This window comes from Dermacentor albipictus, unplaced genomic scaffold, assembly GCF_038994185.2.
Source record: "Dermacentor albipictus isolate Rhodes 1998 colony unplaced genomic scaffold, USDA_Dalb.pri_finalv2 scaffold_26, whole genome shotgun sequence".
Taxonomy (NCBI): Eukaryota; Metazoa; Arthropoda; class Arachnida; order Ixodida; family Ixodidae; genus Dermacentor; species Dermacentor albipictus.
In genome coordinates this window covers 3,578,768-3,598,498 of record NW_027225580.1, presented here as the reverse complement: position 1 = coordinate 3,598,498, position 19,731 = coordinate 3,578,768, and the positions used below count along the sequence as shown (strand labels likewise).

Sequence of the window (19,731 nt, the reverse complement as noted above, 5' to 3'; positions counted from 1 at the left end):
AACTGACCTGGAGACTCAAAGCGGCCTCCTGGATCAAGTTGGGCGAGCAGCGGCGGCCACTGGAGTCTTCGAACGGGGAATCCACCCGTCACATCCTCCCTCATAATATTTATTGGATTCGATGAACGTTTTTCCATCCATCCTTCCATCCATCCATCAATCTGGTCTGAGAGGGAGACGCTGTCGTTTAGGACCCCGCTGGCCTCGGTTTAATTATTTGGGGACGCAGCTGGCGTCATGCCGTATCATCATCATCATCATCATCATCATCATCATCATCATCATCATCATCATCATAATTTCTTTACCCTTAAAGGCCCTTGGCTTAGGGCATTACTAAGGGGGGGAGCAGTCGTTACATATACAATGTTCGGTAACAACAAAAAAGCAATACAAAGTGCAAGATTCATGTTCAACATTAACATCATCAGAAGCATCAACACTAAGATAGACACAGCGGCTCAAGAACAACTTGGAAACAAAACAAAACACGCATACACATTCAAAAACACGGCAATATAACTCAGCTCTTGAAATGGGCTGTTAATAAGTGCCTGAATTTATTAGGTTCTATTTCAGTAACTAAGGAATCCGGTAAATCATTCCACAATGTAATGGAGCTAGGTAAAAAAAGATTTATTAAATGAGTTTGTGGAGCCATGTATGCGCTGCAAACTTAAGGAGTTGAAAAGACGGCGTGAGGTGCGAAGCGGCGGGTGTAATACAGAATTTCTTAGCTGCGGGAAGGTATAGTACAATTTGTGAAATAGGCAAACCTGTGAAAATTTACGCCGAAGTGCCAGGGGTTGAAGATAAAGGGATGCTTTGATAAGAGTTATACTGTGTCGTCTGTAATACTGCGATGTGATAAAACGGGCCGCGTGATTTTGGATGGCTTCAAGCTGATCGATTAGATAGTTCTGATGGGGATTCTAGATCGCCGAGGCATATTCGAGTTTCGAACGGATGAATGTTACGTAGGCGAGTTGACGGACAGAACGGGGTGAAAAAGGGAGGGATCGTCCGATAAACACAAGCAACTTAGAAGCATCTGTACAAAGTTTTGCAAAGTGGTCAGATCATGTTAGTTTGTTGTTAACGATGATTCCGAGATACCTGTATGATTATGTTTCAGAGAGTGGTGTAGAATTTAATGAATACGGATAGCTGAGGTTATTTCGCTTTCTTGATACATGCATGAACTTACATTTGGAAATGTTCGGTTGCATAAGCCATGTCGCACACCAGGTTTCTATGAGATTTAAGTCGCGTTGAAGCAGAGCCTGATCATCGGGAGTAGATATGCGGCGGCAAAGAACACAATCGTCTGCGAAGAGGCGGATACAAGATGATATGGCATTAGGAAGATTATAAATATCAGAAAAAGGACTGGTCCCAGCACTGATCCCTGGGGGACACCAGAGATGACTGTAGTATTTTGCGATCTGTGGTTCCCTATTACTGTATATTGTGAGCGTTCACGGAGAAAGCAGTCAATCCATGGCAAGATTAAAGTGTTAATGTGGAGGCAGGACAGTTTTGCCATTAAACGCCGATGTGGAACGCGATCGAAGGCTTTGGAGAAGTCTAGGTAAATGACGTCAGTTTGAAAAGAAGAATCTAAGTTTAAGTGAAGGTCTGTGGTGAATTCGAAAAGCTGGGACTCGCATGAATGGCCTGATCTAAAACCGTGCTGTTTTTCATAGAAGAAAGCGTTATTGTCGAGGTGTGATGCGATCTGCGAATATAAAATGTGCTCCAGCAGCTTGCATGGAATAGATGTTAATGAAATTGGGCGGTAATTAGAAGGATCGGATCGATTGCCTGCCTTAAATACTGGGGTTACTTTACTAGTTTTCCATTCAACCAATACCAATCCAATACCAATATCAATACCAAGTTTTCCAATCAACCAAACAATCAATAACAGGCTTCCCATGTTTACCCACCGCATCGATCTAGAACGCTCGAATTCGACAACGCAGGGAACCTTGAGAGAGATTAATTATTTCCTTTTGTGAACACAACCACATTGACACTGGAGAAATATCCGGACATCAATGTTAAGTCAAATTATCGCCTCTTGAAGACCCAAACTTAGGACCGCCCCGCTGCGCATAGCAATACGGAATCTTTATATGCGCAAGCGTGCATGCCGCGACTGTAAAATTGGCGAGATAATGTGTGTCGCCGCGAGGGATGCGAGCGCCGGAGGAGAAAGGCGCCTGGAGGTTAAGTCAATCGCGCGCTGGGGAAAGTAAGAAGGAGCGCACTATGAGCACGGTAAAACCCCTCAATTTTGCAAAAGTAGCGCCATTCTTAGACCTTTCCGCCACCCCGCTCTCCCCGATGTTTCCTCTTCCATGCCTCCTGCCACCCCAGCCTCCTCCGCTTTCCCATTGGCCAATCTGTGTCACGCGGAAGCAGGCGCCGTGCTTTTGCATATATTTAATCTTTCCAGCGCACCCCGGCCGCCATTGCTGGCCCTGTTGGACGAAAGTACGCGCAAACGGACTGATCGAGTGCGTTAGCGGAAGAAATAAAGGTGTTAGGGACAAGAACCTAATTGCCATGCCTTGCTGCTGCGCCTTCGGTTGCCGCAACCGACACAGCGACGGCAAAAGATTTCTTTCTTAACGCACAAAGAAGAAAAGTGTGGATACATAGGATCGGGCTGACTTCGAGGAAGTGGTGGGAAATGACGCACGGCTTCGTGAAGTGCCAATGTTCCTCACAACCTCTTCTTTCCAGCCTAGCTGACACCTGCCACTTCGAAAAAGTGTATGCGTTCAGGCTGTGCGTGTTGTTAGCGCGTTTAAGTCAAGTTTCTTTCGAATGTGCTCTCTTTGTTTGGTGCAGTTTCGTCTTGCGGCGAAAGTGTACGCATCTGCAGCTGGCCTCTGACATAAAAGCCACCTTACTGATGCTATATTTTGAGGTCTACCAGAAGTTAGCACACTCTCGACGTTTTTGCAAAGCTCACTATGACTTACGGATGCACAAAGTTCGTTTAGCTTCGAATATACGCCCGCATGTATTGATTTGGTTTGTGGTGATTAACGTTTTTAACATCCCGAAGCGACTAAAGCTATGAGGGAGGTCGTAGTGGATGGCTCCGGATAACTTTTTTTAGGTCGCCTGGAGACGTTGAACTTCCACTTTGATCGTATTTGTACATAGGCCGGCAAATTCCTCGTTAGCATTTCATAATTCTCAGGCGGGCGCGGTAGCGCTGCACCAGAAGTTGGCGCCTCGGCGTGATTGTATTTCTTTATTAGATTTTATTTACTAGTTGTAACAACGTGTCATTATTTCGTATTACAGACGGCGCCTTCAGGGCACCAAAGTGGCAGCGGGAACGCTTCTAATGTCACGTGCTTTCCAGAGGCCTCTGTCAGCCGTTACGTGTGCCCTCCTGGAGCAGTACATGTAAAAGTATACAATCTATCATCGCGATTACCAAAGCACCCCGAAACGAAAACAGCGCCCCGCGACTGGTGCAACGTACCGCGCCCGTGCGAGGAGAATTAAAGAATACCACCGAGGAACCTCTTTACAGGCCTCATACATTTCGTCTCTATCCCGGCTGCTGCCCGACGCGTCCTCAGTATTGGAGGCATCAGCGGCTACTCGCACGTTTTGTGAGCAGGATTATAATGGCGTAGAAAGGCCACGAAGTACCGCAGGCCCGCTGATAAGGATGAACATTTTTACTGCTTAGCGTTAACATTTGTGTGCGCCCGATTATATAAATTGGTATCGCATGAGTCATGTGCACTGTATGTGAACCTACGAAACCACGTACACATACTTTCACGCTGTCAACACCTGAAACTCTGGTGTATGGACCTTTACGACGCTTGTACGTGCGTGTTTGAGCACACCGCGTACATGCGTCGTGTTTCAGCAACATGAACTCGCAACGTGCGCGTGCTTCACGTCTTAAATAATGGTCCTTTTCTCAATTTTTTCCGCAATTACAACAGGACATTCTTAAGGCTGGTTATCAATCAATCAATAAATCAATCAATCAATCAATCAATCAATCAATCAATCATTTTATTTCCTTAAAGAAGGAGGAGTACAGGACTAAAAGCTTGGACAGCTTGACGAGGTCCCGACCCCTTGTAAGTTGGCATAACAGCAAGATGACAGCCAGTCATACACAAGAAATGAAAAAGAAAAAAAAACCATCACAATGTAACGGGTAATACAGAGTGAAACAAGACGGCAAGAAATAATCAACACTCATAAATAACAGTGGAAAACAAAATTAGGAGAAGGCAATGTCTAGTCTTGCAAATAAATAAGTTGACAAAAACGTTTAATGCGAGAGTTTCGGTTTCTGGAGGGATCAAAATTTTGTCGGTCTAATAGGTTTAAAAGCGAAGGTAATGTATAGGATAAAGATTGCTCATCATAAGAGGTTCTTGGGGTAGGTACGAACCACATTTCTTTATGTCGGGTCTGTAGAATATTTGTATTTTCCCGAAGTTTTGCCAGATGAATTGTATCATCAATGCCAAATTTTACGAAATCTTTGTAGCACAACATCAACCTATAATTGTAAAAACAAAATACAGGAAGAATTTCATATTTAGAAAAAAGTGATTTTGTGGAGTGCGTATAATGGACATCAGCTATGTAACGCACAACTCTTTTTTGTAGCAAATGTAGTTTGTGCAAGTTTGTCACACCAGTTGTACCCCACACCATGACGCAGTACTGCATGACAGATACCACCAGAGCATTGTACAGCATAATTTTTACCTTGGTCGGGAGTAAGCGACGCAGACGAGCAATAACACCAATGGCAGATGACAATTTAGATTGCAGATGATCAACATGCTCATTCCAGGTTAGGTGCTTTGTAAAACGCACCCCAAGGATATTAACGCAATCCACTATCTCTAACTGCTCACTGCCCAGACACAAATTCATATTAGTTGTCAACAACTTTCCTCTAGGCGCGTACAAGATAACTTTTGTTTTCTTAGGGTTGATTTTTAAGCAGTTTATCACGGACCACCGCTCTAAGTCAGACAGCGTCTTATTAGCCTTTATTTCTATATCTGTTTCCACGTTGCCTGTAATAAAAACGGTTGTGTCGTCGGCATACGAAACGAATGTAGCGTTATCTGTACAGCGTACAATGTCGTTTATATAAATCAAAAATAAAAGTGGGCCCAAAATGCTGCCTTGCGGCACACCAGTGATAACTGGCTTCCTTGAAGATATTGTGTTACTAGCATCTACGAACTGTGATCTGTGGGACAGATAAGATGTCATAAGCGAGTGGGCGGTTCCACGTACACCATACATTTCTAATTTGTTAAGAAGGATGGAATGATTAATTAAATCAAAAGCCTTAGAGAAATCTATGTATATGCCTAGTGCCATATGCTTCCGGCTGAATGCATCTGAAATTATTTCTTTTTATCAACTGACGAAGCCAGATATCGATTGAAAAAACTGCTCCGCAGGGCTCGAACGAACTTTTTCCGCGGATTTCCTCCGGTAGCGTGTTACGGCAGGGCCAGAACGGGCGGCGCCACCATCGAGGCTGCGCAGAGCGGAGGAGGAGGGAAGTGGTGGCGCTACTTTTGGAGATTGAGGGGTTTTAGAGCACGTTAAAACCCCTTGATAATTAGAAAGTAGCGACATCCTCCTCCTCGCGGCACTTTTCTCCTCGATTCTTCTCGCCCGCCGGCTGTGCACGGCACGCTTTTTCGCCTGGATGGTGGTGGTGGTGGTGTTGATGTTGAAGCAGGCGGGGTTAGCCTGGCATACATAGTCGGCAATTGTTCCGCCTGATCCTCCTTCGAGTTGAGATCAGGGGTGTGTCACCAGGTGTCGATGAGCCCCATGTCTTGCAGGAAGGCTATCAGCAGTCGTCGCGCTCTCTTCCTGAATGCCGCGGGCCCTCCGGGGAAAACGACGTCTTCAAAGGTCCTGTGCGTGAGACCGCTTTTTTGTAGGTTGTCGAATATCGCTTTTCTTTCTGTATAAAACTGCGGGCATAGCCAAATGAAATGTTCGATGTCGCCAATGTCACCACAGAAAACGCAGAGTGGGGAAGCGCGAAGCGCAGTTTTAAATACCCAAGCTGGGGTGTACGCGGAGTCGGTCCTGATGCGGTATAAAAGCGTCGCTTGTTCGCGTGTAAATCCATGAGTCACACAGGATTCGTGTGGATTCTTGTGCATCTCTCTAAAGTGAAGGCGGATTGCACCCGTAGGGTTTCGAAAAGCTTTTGGAGCTTTCACTTTTGGGACACATGTCAGCGCTAGGCGTGCAAGGGCGTCACCTTCCTCGTTTCCATCAATTCCTACGTGTGATGGAATCCACTGAAACCTTATGTTAAATCCTTTGCTCGTTAGGTCGTCGATCAGTGCCAGAGGCTGCCTTGTAAATTTCTCTAGCGGTAGGCCCCGATGTAATCTCTGTAATGCTGTAATGCTGACTTGGAATCCGTCAGCACCATGACATCTCTTGCAGAAAAGGCCCGTAGTTTTCGCAAAGCCGCGGGGATTGCGGCGCTTTCTACTGTTGTAGAGGAAACTACGCGATCCAGTCGGCCAGACCATGACACATCAAGGGACGGTATGCAGAATGCCGCTGCACAGCTATCTGTTTGTGCGCACACCGAACCGTCTGTGTACACTTGTAGATGGCTTTGAAACACAGTGCTCAACTGGTCCAGCACAATACACTTGGCTTCGGCAGTTGAAATGGTGCGTTTAGTCGGTAGGTGGGGTACAGTGAGGCTGCAGGTAACGTCCGGAAAAGACCATGGCGGGTCAAGGCGACTTCTTTTAGGCCATTCCAGTCCTAAATAACGCAAGGTGTTCAGCGCCGCATGGAAATGTGAGCGAGTTCTTGCTCTTAGCCGCCGGAGAAGCGCCGTGCCTGCGTGCGACTCGCCCAGCCTTAATTGCTGCGTCAGCAAGGCCTGAGATGCCAAGAGGCGGAGTGGAAGAGACTCTGCCTCATTAGTGACTTTCTTGTTTGAAGCCGCCGTTGGAACTCCCATCACCAAGCGAAGTCCCTTTCTGTGCACTGCCTCCAAGCGCTCGAATTGACTCGATGACGCGATATCAGAGGGAGCTGATAGAGAATGCGGCTTGTTATAAGCGCAGCGTTCAGTTTAAGCATGGATATAGGATTGTTTCCCCAACGTACACCTGCCAATCGACGAAATGCGTTGATTCTTTGCACTGATGCAGCCACAGCACTTTCGACCGCACCACGCCATAGTAGCTTGTTGTCGATGCTGACGCCCAGGAATCGAGCGTGAGTTCCACGAAGAATTGAATGCCCTCTGATATTCAGCGTCAGACGTGTTGACTTGCGTCTCACTCCCGGGAAAAGCATGAAGGCTGATTTTTCTGCTGATAAAGATAGGCCAAGCGTTGATAAGTGGCGATCGATAGTGGAGATTGTGGCCTGGGCTATCCGGGCCAAACGTTTGTGTTGGTACCCCGAGATCCAAACGCAGATGCCATCTGCGTAGATGGCACCTGCATTCTGCCGTCCCACCTACTTCCAGGGCATCTGGAAGGCTGGCCATGGCAACGTTAAAAACCAAGGGGGATAGGACACTTCCTTGTGGGACGCCGAGGGAAATTCGTCGCTTGCCACTCATTATACTTCCGAGCTTAACTTGGACACATCGATCGCTGAGAAATTCATGGACGAATCGAAGAGCACTTCGCGAGACGCCCATGGCTCGGAATCCGTTGATGATGCCTGTAGAAGAACACAGTCGTATGCCTTGGCAACGTCCATGAAGATGGCGAGTGTGGAAAGGCCGTCTACGCGATGGTGCTCGATATGGCTTAGTAGATCCAAGACACTGTCCTGGGCACTCAACCGTGGACGAAATGCGGTCATACATGATGGAAGTCTATTTCCTTGCTCAAGATACCATGTTAACCTCGTACATATTAGTCTTTCCATCAACTTTGATACGCATGATGTTAGCGATACTGGCCGATATGAGGTGAGGTTTGCAGGATCCTTTCCGGACTTGAGCACTGGCACCACCCATGCTGTCTTCCACGCTTCTGGGATCTCTCCTGGGCTGCAGACGTGATTAAGTATGTCCAGAAGTGCTCGTTTTCGTTCATATGGCAGATTTGTCAGCAGCTGACTGCTGATCGAATCGGGACCCACAGCACAGCGTCTTCTTAATTTGCCAAGCGCCAAATCCAACTCACGAGAAGTGAACGGCGTATCCATGGTACGGAATGCTTCAGACAACAAAGGGTTCGATACTCCTGCTGATCTCCCAGATGTGTATACGTCTGCAAAATCTTCTTCAAGGGTTTGCAAATCTTTTCCTTGCTTTAAAGCAAGTGCTTCGAATGGTCTGTGTAGGCGAATCTTTCCGGATAGGCTGTTCATTACTGCCCATATCCTTGTCACGGGAGTAAACGCCGATAAACTCTCACAGAAAGCATCCCATTGAACTCGTCTTAACCTTTTTGTGTGACGATGGATGACAGCGTTTATCCTGTTGTATTCAGTTTTCGCAGAGGGATTTCCCGTCTTTCTCATTAGCTTTCGCTTCGCTCTCCTGCGCGCTACGCAGAGGTCCTTTAGTTTCAAATCAGGAGTAGGGATATTATCTGGCAGTTTCAACATTGAGGTAGCCACTCTTTTGCTCCGCAGCATATCTGCGAACAGCTCACCAGGAGATTCGTGCAACGCTTCTCTGTATGTGTCCCAGCGGGTCACAGCACAGAATTGTCGCCCAGCAGTGTGAAATCCGGTGATGTTGGTGAAGATCGGAAAGTGGTCACTAACCATCCTGTCTGGGGCCGTTGTTGACGATACGACAAGGTCCGTAGAATGAATCTGGTGGTCTGAAGAAAGTCGGTTTGCCATCGTTTGCGATGCATAAGTCAGCAGCATCCGCGGCTGTGACAAGTTCCTTGCCTCGGGAATCTGCAGTCTTATCTCCCTAAAGCGAATGATGTGCGTTAAAGTCGCCACAGATTATTATCGGAGAGGGGCAACGAATGCAAAGGTTCTTTATGAACGCCTCCATGGAGACCTTCCTGCGCGGACTTATATACACCGGCACCACACTGAGTTTTCGTTTTCCTAAACACACTTGCACAGCGGCGACTACCAAGAAGGTAGAACAGTCTGGCACTGGTAAGGTGACGTGAGGCATTTCTCGCCTGATGTATATCATCGCACTTCCATTTGCAAATGATGGTATACTCGGATTTCCATGTCTGATGTACCCTGGCATCGTCCTTCCATTTGGGAGACCGGCCTGCGAGAGTGCTACAATTGGTATAGGCATGTCTCGAAGGAAAAGGCTGAGTTCATAAAGACGCTGTAGAATACCGGCGCAGTTTTATTGCATTACTGAGGGCACTTTTGGACGACGGAATGGACCAAGTGGGCGAGACATTGTCATTATGCTACTGAGTGTATGTGGAAGTAGAGCAGAGTATTACTGACTCAAGAGCCAGCACTGCTTCCAGCATATCCTTCGTTGAACTAGCAGGCATCTTCGCGACGTGGGAACGTAGTGCCGTGAACAAAGCGCGTATCACATGCTGGCAGTTTTCCTGCTGACTGTTGCCAAGTGGTACTTGAGGTCGGTTTACTGCGGCCACATAGGTGCGTTTTTCGGACTCTTTTCGAACAGGTTTCTCAGCCGCTGTGACCGTTTGCGTTAGCTCAATAACTTCGTTTATCGGTGTGAGACGCGGGAAATGAGATGCGTATTCTGTTTCCAAACCAGTTAGTTGTGGCGCTCTGGACGTCTTCTTCGTGTTCGATGGTGCGCTTGCACTCTTTGGACACAGAACAAACAACTTATTTCTCCGCTGAGGAGCTGTCCGCGCAGGACATCGACCGTAGCTAGCAGGATGGTCACCACCGCAATTTGCACACATAAAGTTGTCTTTACTTGCACACGTCTTAAAGTCATGAGGTCCCCCACAGCGCTTGCACCTCTGTTCCCCACGAGAGTACGTACCGATATGTCCAAAGCGCTGACACTTAAAACAGCGTGGTGGTGTCTCCACGTAGTCGACAAGCTCGTGTCTGACGACACCAAGGGTGATCTTCTCCGGGCGTTCAGAATTTGGAGCAAATGTGAGAGCCCCCGAGTTAGTGCGCCTTGACTCACATTGAGATGACGAGGTTTGGACCCGAGGGATGATTCTTGTTGCATGGAATACTCCCTGAGGCTTCAGGTAGGTGAGCAGCTCTTCATCCGAGTACCATTCAGGGTCTCCTCTAACAATTCACGTGTTTTTCATATAACTGTGTGGGACACGGGCAGATATGACTACGCCGCCGATATTCTTGGTCTCTAGAAGGACGTTGGCTTGTCCTTCTGTCTCTACATCTAAGACCAATGCTCCCTGTGCAGTGAAGTGGCTCTTCACTGGTGCTCCACCGAGAATCGCTTCAAGCTCAGAATACCGGACAATACGGTTTACTTGCCTTAAATCATCTCTTTCGGATGTTGCAGTGATTAACACTGGAATGCCCTCCACCCTGTCTTTACGATGGCGCACAATTCGGAAACCACCCTCGTCCATGTCTAAGTCTGAAGGGCTCCCCACGTTGTCGTCCTCGATGATAGTTGACTCGTCTTCAGATTCACCAGTGTCTTGTTGCTTACAGTCAGGCTGGCTTGTACAAACCAGCTGGCGTTTCTGACCCGGTCTCAGCCCTTGGTAGGTCATGGCGGGGCGCTCGTCGGTTTCAGCTTGGTTCATTCTAGCACCTTGTGAGGCGGCGGGTGGCGCAGCACCCGTCGGTCTCCGATACGGAAGGTACCTTTTCGAGTCGACAGACATCTTGAACCGTTCTGACCAGTAATATTACCAGAAAATAACGAAACTAACATTAAATGTAGGCAGAGCTACTCAGACAGGCTGGCAGCAGGTTCGTCCTTTTTTTTTTCCTGGGCTCCCGTGGACGGGCCGCAGCATTCTATAGAGGCATGTTATTGTGGACCAGTTGCGCATCCCAGTGGTGTTGAAAATTTTCATATATGTTGATAACAGCATCGATAATGCTAAAAGCAACGTCTATGAGGAGGTTGGTTTTTTCTTAAAGCCGTTTGAACGGGGTATATTGATGTAACAGGAGCTTTGAGGCGAGTTCTATACTCCAGGCAATGTTTGCGCCACATGATGAGATGCCTTACTTTGTGTGTCTGGTATAGTATTGCTTGTGGCACATCACTTAGTGTGTGGCTTTTTAAGCCAAAGCCTTGGATCTCTCTTTCCAGGTCGCGTTGTGAGCTACAGAAAATATAATGTGACTTAAGGAAGGACGGAAGTGAACTAAAGCATGTGCGCCCGCCTGTAAGAGATGATCACTAATTAGCATTGTTAAGCAATGATTGATTCGTAATAACTGAGCGTGGCCCAGCAGCAGGCACTGACGCCCCATTTGGTGACAGGAACACGCGTCACATGCCTTGTGGCGTATCGGAGGCATGTGACGCAACTTTAAATGCTTTGTGAAACGGTCTGCAACACTCTGCAAGGCTTGTGCGTAGGCATTTGACAACGCCACGCCTCGCTGCCGAATGCTGCGTCGCTGTAGGCGTGCAGCTCTGACCCCTTGCTCTGCGTTGAATACGCTTTTCTTATACGCGCCCGCTCGGAGTAGAATGTGGAACCCTCCCGGCCCTCCCGCTGGAGCCTTTAGCACGATGAAAGGCGGCGCACTTCCTCTCCGCTTTCCTCCCTTTCGTGCGCGAGATTGAGCCGCGATCGCTGGCTCACTCTCGCACGCTTTCACTCGCACATACAGCATACAGCGCGCGGCGACGATTACATCGCATTTGGACTTCATACTGAACTTCATGGTGATGGGGACGGCAGAGATGCACTTGGAGTGTCCGTGTAATTGCTCTCGCAATAAAATTACGGGAGATCCAACGCACATCTCCCCGTTACAAGCTGTACAAACACAGCCACATGCGCACATGCGAGCGACAACCCGCGCTACTGTTACGGTTGGTGTGTAGCACCCCGTGCAAAAAATGCTCGACCACCATGCCTCATCGAAACGAAGGGTGAATTCCCAATTTGCTGTGGTTTTCTCGAGGGATTGCCGGTCTGGCTGGCGCCCCGCAGTGCTTACAGGCCCCTTTGTGAGTGTGCGACTTTAGAGGGATCCTTTACACGAACTGTCAAGCTCTACAGGAGAACTTCGGTGAAGACGTCAACTGGCAGAATGGATTAATAGATCAACCACAATCAGACACCTTTTCCACGAACTGTCAGCACTTTCCGCAAACCAAACAAGCCCCGCCGGTTGCCGCCTGAGGAAGCAAGTCCGTACCACCTCACCTGAGAGCATGGATCATCAGCCCCATCCCCAACCAGGCACCAGTGTTGCCACCTGTGGGGGCGGGGCCGTGCAAGCTCATCGGGGAGAAGAGATCAGCTGCCCATTCACAACTAAACTCAGTGCCTGTCATTTGATGTTGACGTGGACAAGATCCCGCCTACGACTTTAGTCGGCCTATTTAAAGAGTCCCGCAATGTACTTTCACATCATTCTCTTCTCCTTACTCTTTCACCAACCATTGAATAAACCCTGCAAGTTTCGCACTAGAAGTCGTCTCGTCCCTGCCTGATCGCCATGGTCTACCGGACGCCTGCAGCTTGCCAACAGCGCCACGCTACAATGTAGGAACGTCGGTCCAGCTTCGATAAACAGGCGTCGCAACTGATCGGCAGCGGTAGGGTACGCTACTCTGGACAACGCAATACTACGCAGTGTGATGCACGCGACGATCACCTCGAAGAGTTAGCACGATAAAAGCATACGTGGCCTAATGATTGGGCGGTTTTATTGGGAGGCAGAGGTGTGACTCCAACTTTGAGCACAAAATCCATTTTTAATGTAAGCCATTATGTAAGACAACAACAACACCTAGCGGCCGTGGTCCGGAAATTGCCAAAGTGTTCGCTAAGGTAACTGCGCTTTAACAAAGAGCAGTCTCTCTCCACACATGCGCTTGATGGTAACTGGTGCACAAACATTATCTATAGCGAATGGTAGCCACTTCCTGCAGTTCTTAGGATGGATGCATCTTAGCAACGACGGCACATGAATACAACTTGCATGCTAACAGATGACGGAATACCAGCTCTCAGTAGAGTTCTCTGTGATCATTGATTTATTCTATTCCTTTGTAGTGTAAAGATAGTGAGATAAGGCAGAACCGTGCTTGGATTCATTGCCTTAACTACTAATCAGGAGTTCACTAAATATAAGTAAAACCACGACGGACACTGCATTAGTAGGTCACTTCAATAAGATGAATGCGACGTAAAAATATGAATCACATCTTGCTCAAGCTCACAGTGCGAGCTCAGAAAACAAATGCCGAAGTGACAAATTACAACCAACGTACTCACTTATAGAAACAGCGCGAATATGTGTTAAGTAACGAAATATTTCCAGCCTCTCAAACATAACTTTTCTAATGAGAAAGAAAGTTGTTTGTCAAGTTTGATATTTTTTAGTAGTATATTCCAAGTACTAGCTTGGCAAATTATATAAACCTACGGCCGTACATATTGTGACGTGGCGCCAAGGTGATTATTCACGGCAGCTAGGGTTTCGCCCTTTAGATCTCTACATAATAAACTGCGTTTCTCTTTCTTAACATTCATTAGGTGAATAAAATCTAAAGCTGCTTAAATGGTCTGAATATCACTACCACCGCCCCCACCCCGCCTCTCCCTCCTCACCAGGAAACTGATTTCAAGAACATATCCGACGCTTTTTAGCCTATGTAGCACTCTTTCTAAATTCATGAATTCATGCGCATTATTCAGCTTCTGTATCTTTTATAACGTAAACTATTCCAATATGCTTTCATTCCAATCTCTTGACGTCAAATTTGCGTAACCGCCGACGCATGCATCGGGCGGTCACCCGCAGGGTTGTCTGAACAATCCAATCAAATGCTCCCCTCGTTCATAGGAGGTCACTTTTGTTTGCTTGAAAAACCAATAACATTGCCTGCACTGACCGGCTTGTCTTATCTAATTGGCTTACAAGAGGCGAGGTGCCTGCTCAAGTGGAGAGGGATTCGATGGGGCCGAGCCACTGCACTGAATATCGATAACTGGATGAAGAGGGTGGTGCCGGCGTCTGCGATTGGTCCGCTTTCTCTTACTCAGCTTGCGTCAGCTCATCGACAATCGCGGCGGCATGCAACGGAAGCTTAAGAATGACGCTAAAACCGATCCTCAGCAAAGAAGAGCTGGCAGAACGAGGTCGTAAACGGGCTGAAAGTTCTCGAAAACGTTAGACGGCCACGCAAAATGTTTTCTTACACGCCAATAAACCCATGCTCTCCGGCAGGTGCGTGTAGCCAATGCCTGAGTGATCGGTGGCAGCCATCTGTTACTCCTTTCTGAACGGGGCAGCTTGCGGCTATTCAGAAAAAAATTCACTTTTGTTCGGCATATTAACGCATCTTTAACGCGTACACACCACTCTGACGTGGTGAGTTTTCGTGGTTTTGGGACGTCGCGTGAGAGGCAGGTCAAGTGGGTGCAGCCCGAAACCTTTTGACCAATAGCCGAGGGCTAATGGCGAAAAGGCGTTGAATCAGAAATAACTATTTGTGTGTTGTTCGGCCAAATTATGCATAATCGGTGTGTACACGTCATATCAGATGGGGAGCTATCGCGGTTCTGTAACGTCGCGTGACAGACAGGCGAAGAGAGGTGGTCGAAACATGTTTTTGACCAATCGCGGTGGGCTGATTGCAGAATTGGAATAGAAAAGTGTGGAATAGTTTTACGTTATAGCATCCTTGTATGCGTGTGGCTGTTTCGCCGGCTTAACTGCAATCAGCCACTACTTCGAAAAACACAATGTACCATTATTCAGCTTACTTTAAGTCATGTACGGTCAGGTTCATAGAGTACTGAGAAGTAAAATCAGGGTTTGGGATGACATTTTGTTAGACATTTCAACTGCGTAGATGTGGACAGCAGACCACAAATAATTTCTTTAAGAACATGGGACCGATTGACAAGATATCTGACCAATTATAGACGGTGCTTATGTGCACCGCCATTGTCAGAATTTCAGAAAAGCCGTCGCTCCTAAATGACATTGTGCATAAAATGGAATTACCTAACGTACGCCAAGTAGCCACAGAAGAAGGCAAGAAATTCGGTGGACACTCACATTAGCTGGTATGCAGTACCCAGACATGATGACGTCACGCTTCAATTTTAGATTGACGCCAGGGATGATGGGATGAAACCTGAAAAGAAGTAGATATAGCAGTACTCTAGAGGCACATTGCGCATCATGACGCTGCTACATGGTTGTACAACTTTCTGCTCCACCGCCGACAGGCACTAACTACTATTATTTCCATTAGACGGACTTTATTCCATGAACTACTGTGCGGAATGCGACAGATGATTTTATCTAAGCGATTCTGAATTGCTCATGATAATTAGATGTGGCGAATGGAGCACCGAAGTTTAAGATGTATTATAAAATACGCAATTGTTAAGCCCGATGAGTGCTCTAAGTTGACGGTGCGTGTTCTAATAGGACCTGCCGAGGTAGCTTCGTGGCTACTGCGGTGCGTTGCTGAGCATAACATCAACCCCGACCACGGAGGCAGCATTCCTCTAGGCGAGCGAAACAAAAATAATCGTATACCGTGCATTGGGTGGATGCCGAAGAGGTTCAGATGGTCCAGCTCAATCCGCAGTCGCCTACTACCATGTGCCTCATAATCGCATCTTGGTTTTGGAGTGTAAAATCCAAGGACCTAACTTTAAAGACGTTCTCATGGGGTTTGAACTGCCGATAGATTTTTGTACTTCATGTAATTATTACGTTATTGGACGAACGTCTATCAATAAATCTTCAGACGTTTCCAAGTCCTAATGGCGAAATCGCACCTACACGTTTGTGGCAAACCTTACGTAAATTGTTAATGGTGCTCTCCATCAAAATAAAGTTACAATAGCAGCTTTTAACATATAGAAAAGCTTTTGATACTGTTAGTCCCTATAAAATAATGAAATGGTATCGAATGGCGTTGTTGACAACTCTCTTCACAATTAGATAGCTATGTCATATTTCCAAAACAGGAAGTAGTTTTTGACGATTATGATTCCTCGCACAACAATGTAACACTTGTTGAGCATCAAAGTGGATAATATTATATTCACTTTACCTGAATGACAGCCTCAAGCATTGCACAATTCCATAGATTTAAAGCATGAAAAGGGGAAAGTCCGCTAAATAAATGAAATAAAATTGACTCCAAGGCAGAAGGTGAGGTACAAAGGAGGATGGGGATAATATTATGTTGAATTTACCTAAATGATCGCTTTAAGCACTGCACAATTCAGTGGTTTTAAAGCAGGCAAAGGAGAGAGCCCAATGAATAAATTAAATAACACTGACGCCAGGGCAGAGGGTAAGGTAGAATTGACAGGAGCAATCTCGTACATCACTGAAATCGCCTGGAGCAGCACTCGATAGCGCCGCGTGTATTCGGTAAAAAGCACAAGAGCAACATGCATGAACATCATAGAGACGTCGTTGGGTGGTGTCACGCATGACAGCTTGGCCGGATTCAGCCGGCAGCCCTGGCATGCGTGGTCGGCCAGGGTGATTGCCTTACGCGTGTACTAGCTTGTTGGGAGGGGCAGCCGGAGGAACAAACATGCGATGAGGTAAAAAGGTTGATTCGCAACCATAGGATACATTAAGAGGGGGGCGGGGAGTCTGCCAGTGGCCTGACGAGAAGAATTGTAGGCAAAAGGAACGTAAGAGAGGGCAATGTCAAGTCATGGTGGCCTTTCGTAACACAATACCTCTGGCGCTATGGTTTAAACGTTGCGTCGGAACTTTGGTTCGGGGATGGCAGGAGGTGGCCATCTTGTGTTAATTAAAGCGGGGACGCAGGATTCTGGTGATAACTTTGGACTAAAAGTTACGACCACAGGGAGCAGTTAAGCAGTTGTCGTGGGGTGCCATACTGAGATAATGTCATGGAAGAGAAAGTCCGCGATGTCTATGGCGCAACTGGTCGGGAACCCGATTATGGCGTACCAGGTGGCGTAGTGATCTACCACGGTTACACGTTTTTTCCTGCAGGACGATGTTAAAAGTGGCCGAGAAGGTCGAGTTCAGCGCGGAAAACGATTCGGTGGGGATGGTGATCAGCTGGAGATGACCAGCCGGTAGCAAATTAGGTGCTTTTGGGTGCTGACATGAACCGCAGACAGTAACGCAGCGGCAGGCGAAGCTAGTGAGAGTGGCCCATTAAAAGCGACGGCTGACGCCGTGGTACGTGCAAGATACACCAAGGTGTCCTGTAGTAAGCGTACCATGGAGCTCAAACAAAACAATGCGACTTAGTAGTCTAGTCACGACGGGAAGGAAACCAGGCCCATCAGGCTGGAAGTTACGGTGGTGCAGGATTCCCTCCTTGAGGATGCAGCTGTTGATGGAAGCGTCAGTAGGTGAAAGTGGCAAACTGGCGATGGGTGCGCGCTGCGATAAATCATGATGCAACTCATCGCTGATGTTAGTGAAGGCAGATGAGAGCAAAAGCAAGTTGGCGGTGCGAGCGAGCGGATAATGAGATAAAGAATCGGTATTTTCGTGCTGTTGGCCATACTTGTAGATCACCAAATAAGAATATTCGTGCAGCCGTAATGCCCAGCAACCCAGTAGGCACGTATGATCTTTTCCTGCTCAGAAAACGAGCAGAGCGCGTGAAGGTCCAAGACGGCTGAAAACGGTTGGCAGTAGACATACGGGCACAACTTCTCAATTCTTGCACAGCTCACGAAGACCCGTTGAAACTAAGACTTGGTGATGGTGCCATGTAAGTTTTATTTATTATTGTATGCGCTCGAACGACCATTAATCCTGCTATGTCATAAGATTGGAGCAGTGTTCACGTACAAAAAGAAATGCAGCCGGTAATTGAGTTGTCTATGCTTTCCGAACCGAGGACGGTCCCTACCCTAGCTTCCATGGACAAGTTACGGGGGGCTAGAGCACCCTTGACCCCCTCCCCACGGTGGCATAGCCAGAAAAGTTTTTCTGGGTACACCCAATTGGCCAGGGAAGAGGCTGGGCCAGTGCCATAGTAACAAAAATGTTACTATGTTACTGAGTGTTACCCATGCCTTGTCTGCCCCTGGCTACGCCACTGCCACCTCCCGTAATCGACGATTATAAACTGAGATATCCCCATTTGCATGACACGCATGCATGGCGTAACATGAATGACATCACATGAATCTGGCACACATGTCATGACATTATCGTCAGCCTATTTAGATATCCACTGCAGGACGAATGCCTCTCTAGCGATCTCTAATTACCCCTGTGTTGTGCTAGCTAGTTCCATATGCCTGCACATGTTACAATTAGGTGACCCCTGCCAGAATCTCTGCCGCCCTCGAGTGGGTTTACTTTCTCTAAGCACCCATTCTGCAACTCCAATGGACCATCGGTTATCTCCCTTAGGCAGTACATGGCCTGCCCAGCTCCACTTTCTTCTCTTAGTATCGACTAGAATATCAGCTATCCCGGTTCGCTCTCTAACCCACATGGCTGTTTTCTCGTCTCTTAGCGTCACGCCTAACATTTTTTGTTGCCCAGCTCGTTGTACGGTCCTCACCTTATTAAGCTTCTTTGTTACCTTCCAAGTTTCAGCCCCTGCTGTTAGCAATTGTAAAATGCAGTGATTGGACACTTTTCACGAACAGCGCCTAGCTCCTGGTGATGATTTGGTAATGCCTGCCGTAAGATTTCCTACTTATTTTTATTTTTGTAAATTTCCTTGATCAGAACCCCTTACGAGTAATTTATCTAAAACGTATTCCTGTGCAGGTTCTAGAGGCTGAATGAATGCCGATCATGATATTGAAACGTGTACTTCTTTATCTTTATTGGGCGACACGTTTCACCATCTAAGAAATGTTAGCGTAAAGCACAGGACGCGCCTGCATGCATCGGAAGTTTCTGGAATGTCATCGCTGGTTCCATCTGCTGTCTGGTTACCGAACCTTGCGTAATGTGATTGCACGTATGCGCGACGCCAATAGTGTAAAACTGTGTCGAAGACACGCGAGTCCCAGGAATTACTCTGGAACGTTCAACGACTGATGTATAAAAGCCGACGCGCTTAACCCACTGATCAGATCTTGACGATAGCCGACTGTGTTTGCCGCTGTCGCCGTTCTTTAAGTGTAGCCAGTTTTTGTGGGCACAGGTTCGCCCAATATATGTTAGTTTTGACTTTCACAGTATTGCTACTGTGTTCTTTACACGCCACTACCACGCGGCAATATGTCGTTTTCTCGCCAGCTACTGAACTTTTGTCTTCTGCATATTAACCTTCAACCAGACTCTTACACGTTCTCTGCTAGTTCTCAATCGTTTGTTGCAAACAGCCTGCAGTGTTGCTGAAAGTGGTAACGTCATTTAGAAACCATAGGTTCGCGAGGTATTTACCACCAGCCCTCACTCCTAACTCGTTCCAGTCTAATTGTTTGAATAGCTTTAGCATACATTGATAGCATTGCAGAGATTGTGTCATTGATCATGTGAAGCATTTTGCAGATATCTGGTATGCGAAGTCAACTCATTACTGTCTGCCGTTCGCAATCAACATTCATGGGAAACTTGCTTTTGAACTGCTGTTCGGAGTCAGTGCGC

General features: G+C 47.2%; 1 protein-coding gene across 2 annotated transcripts in view; it reads right to left on the bottom strand.

Moving 5' to 3' along the window:
* LOC139052507 (probable cytochrome P450 12a5, mitochondrial) overlaps nt 1–19,731 on the bottom strand; it is a 151,284-nt gene that overhangs the window by 21,681 nt on the left and 109,872 nt on the right. For both annotated transcript variants that reach the window (XM_070529624.1, XM_070529625.1), the window contains exon 7: nt 15,211–15,289. In XM_070529624.1, the coding sequence (XP_070385725.1) occupies nt 15,211–15,289 (79 nt within the window). The remainder of the gene's footprint in view (nt 1–15,210; nt 15,290–19,731) is intronic.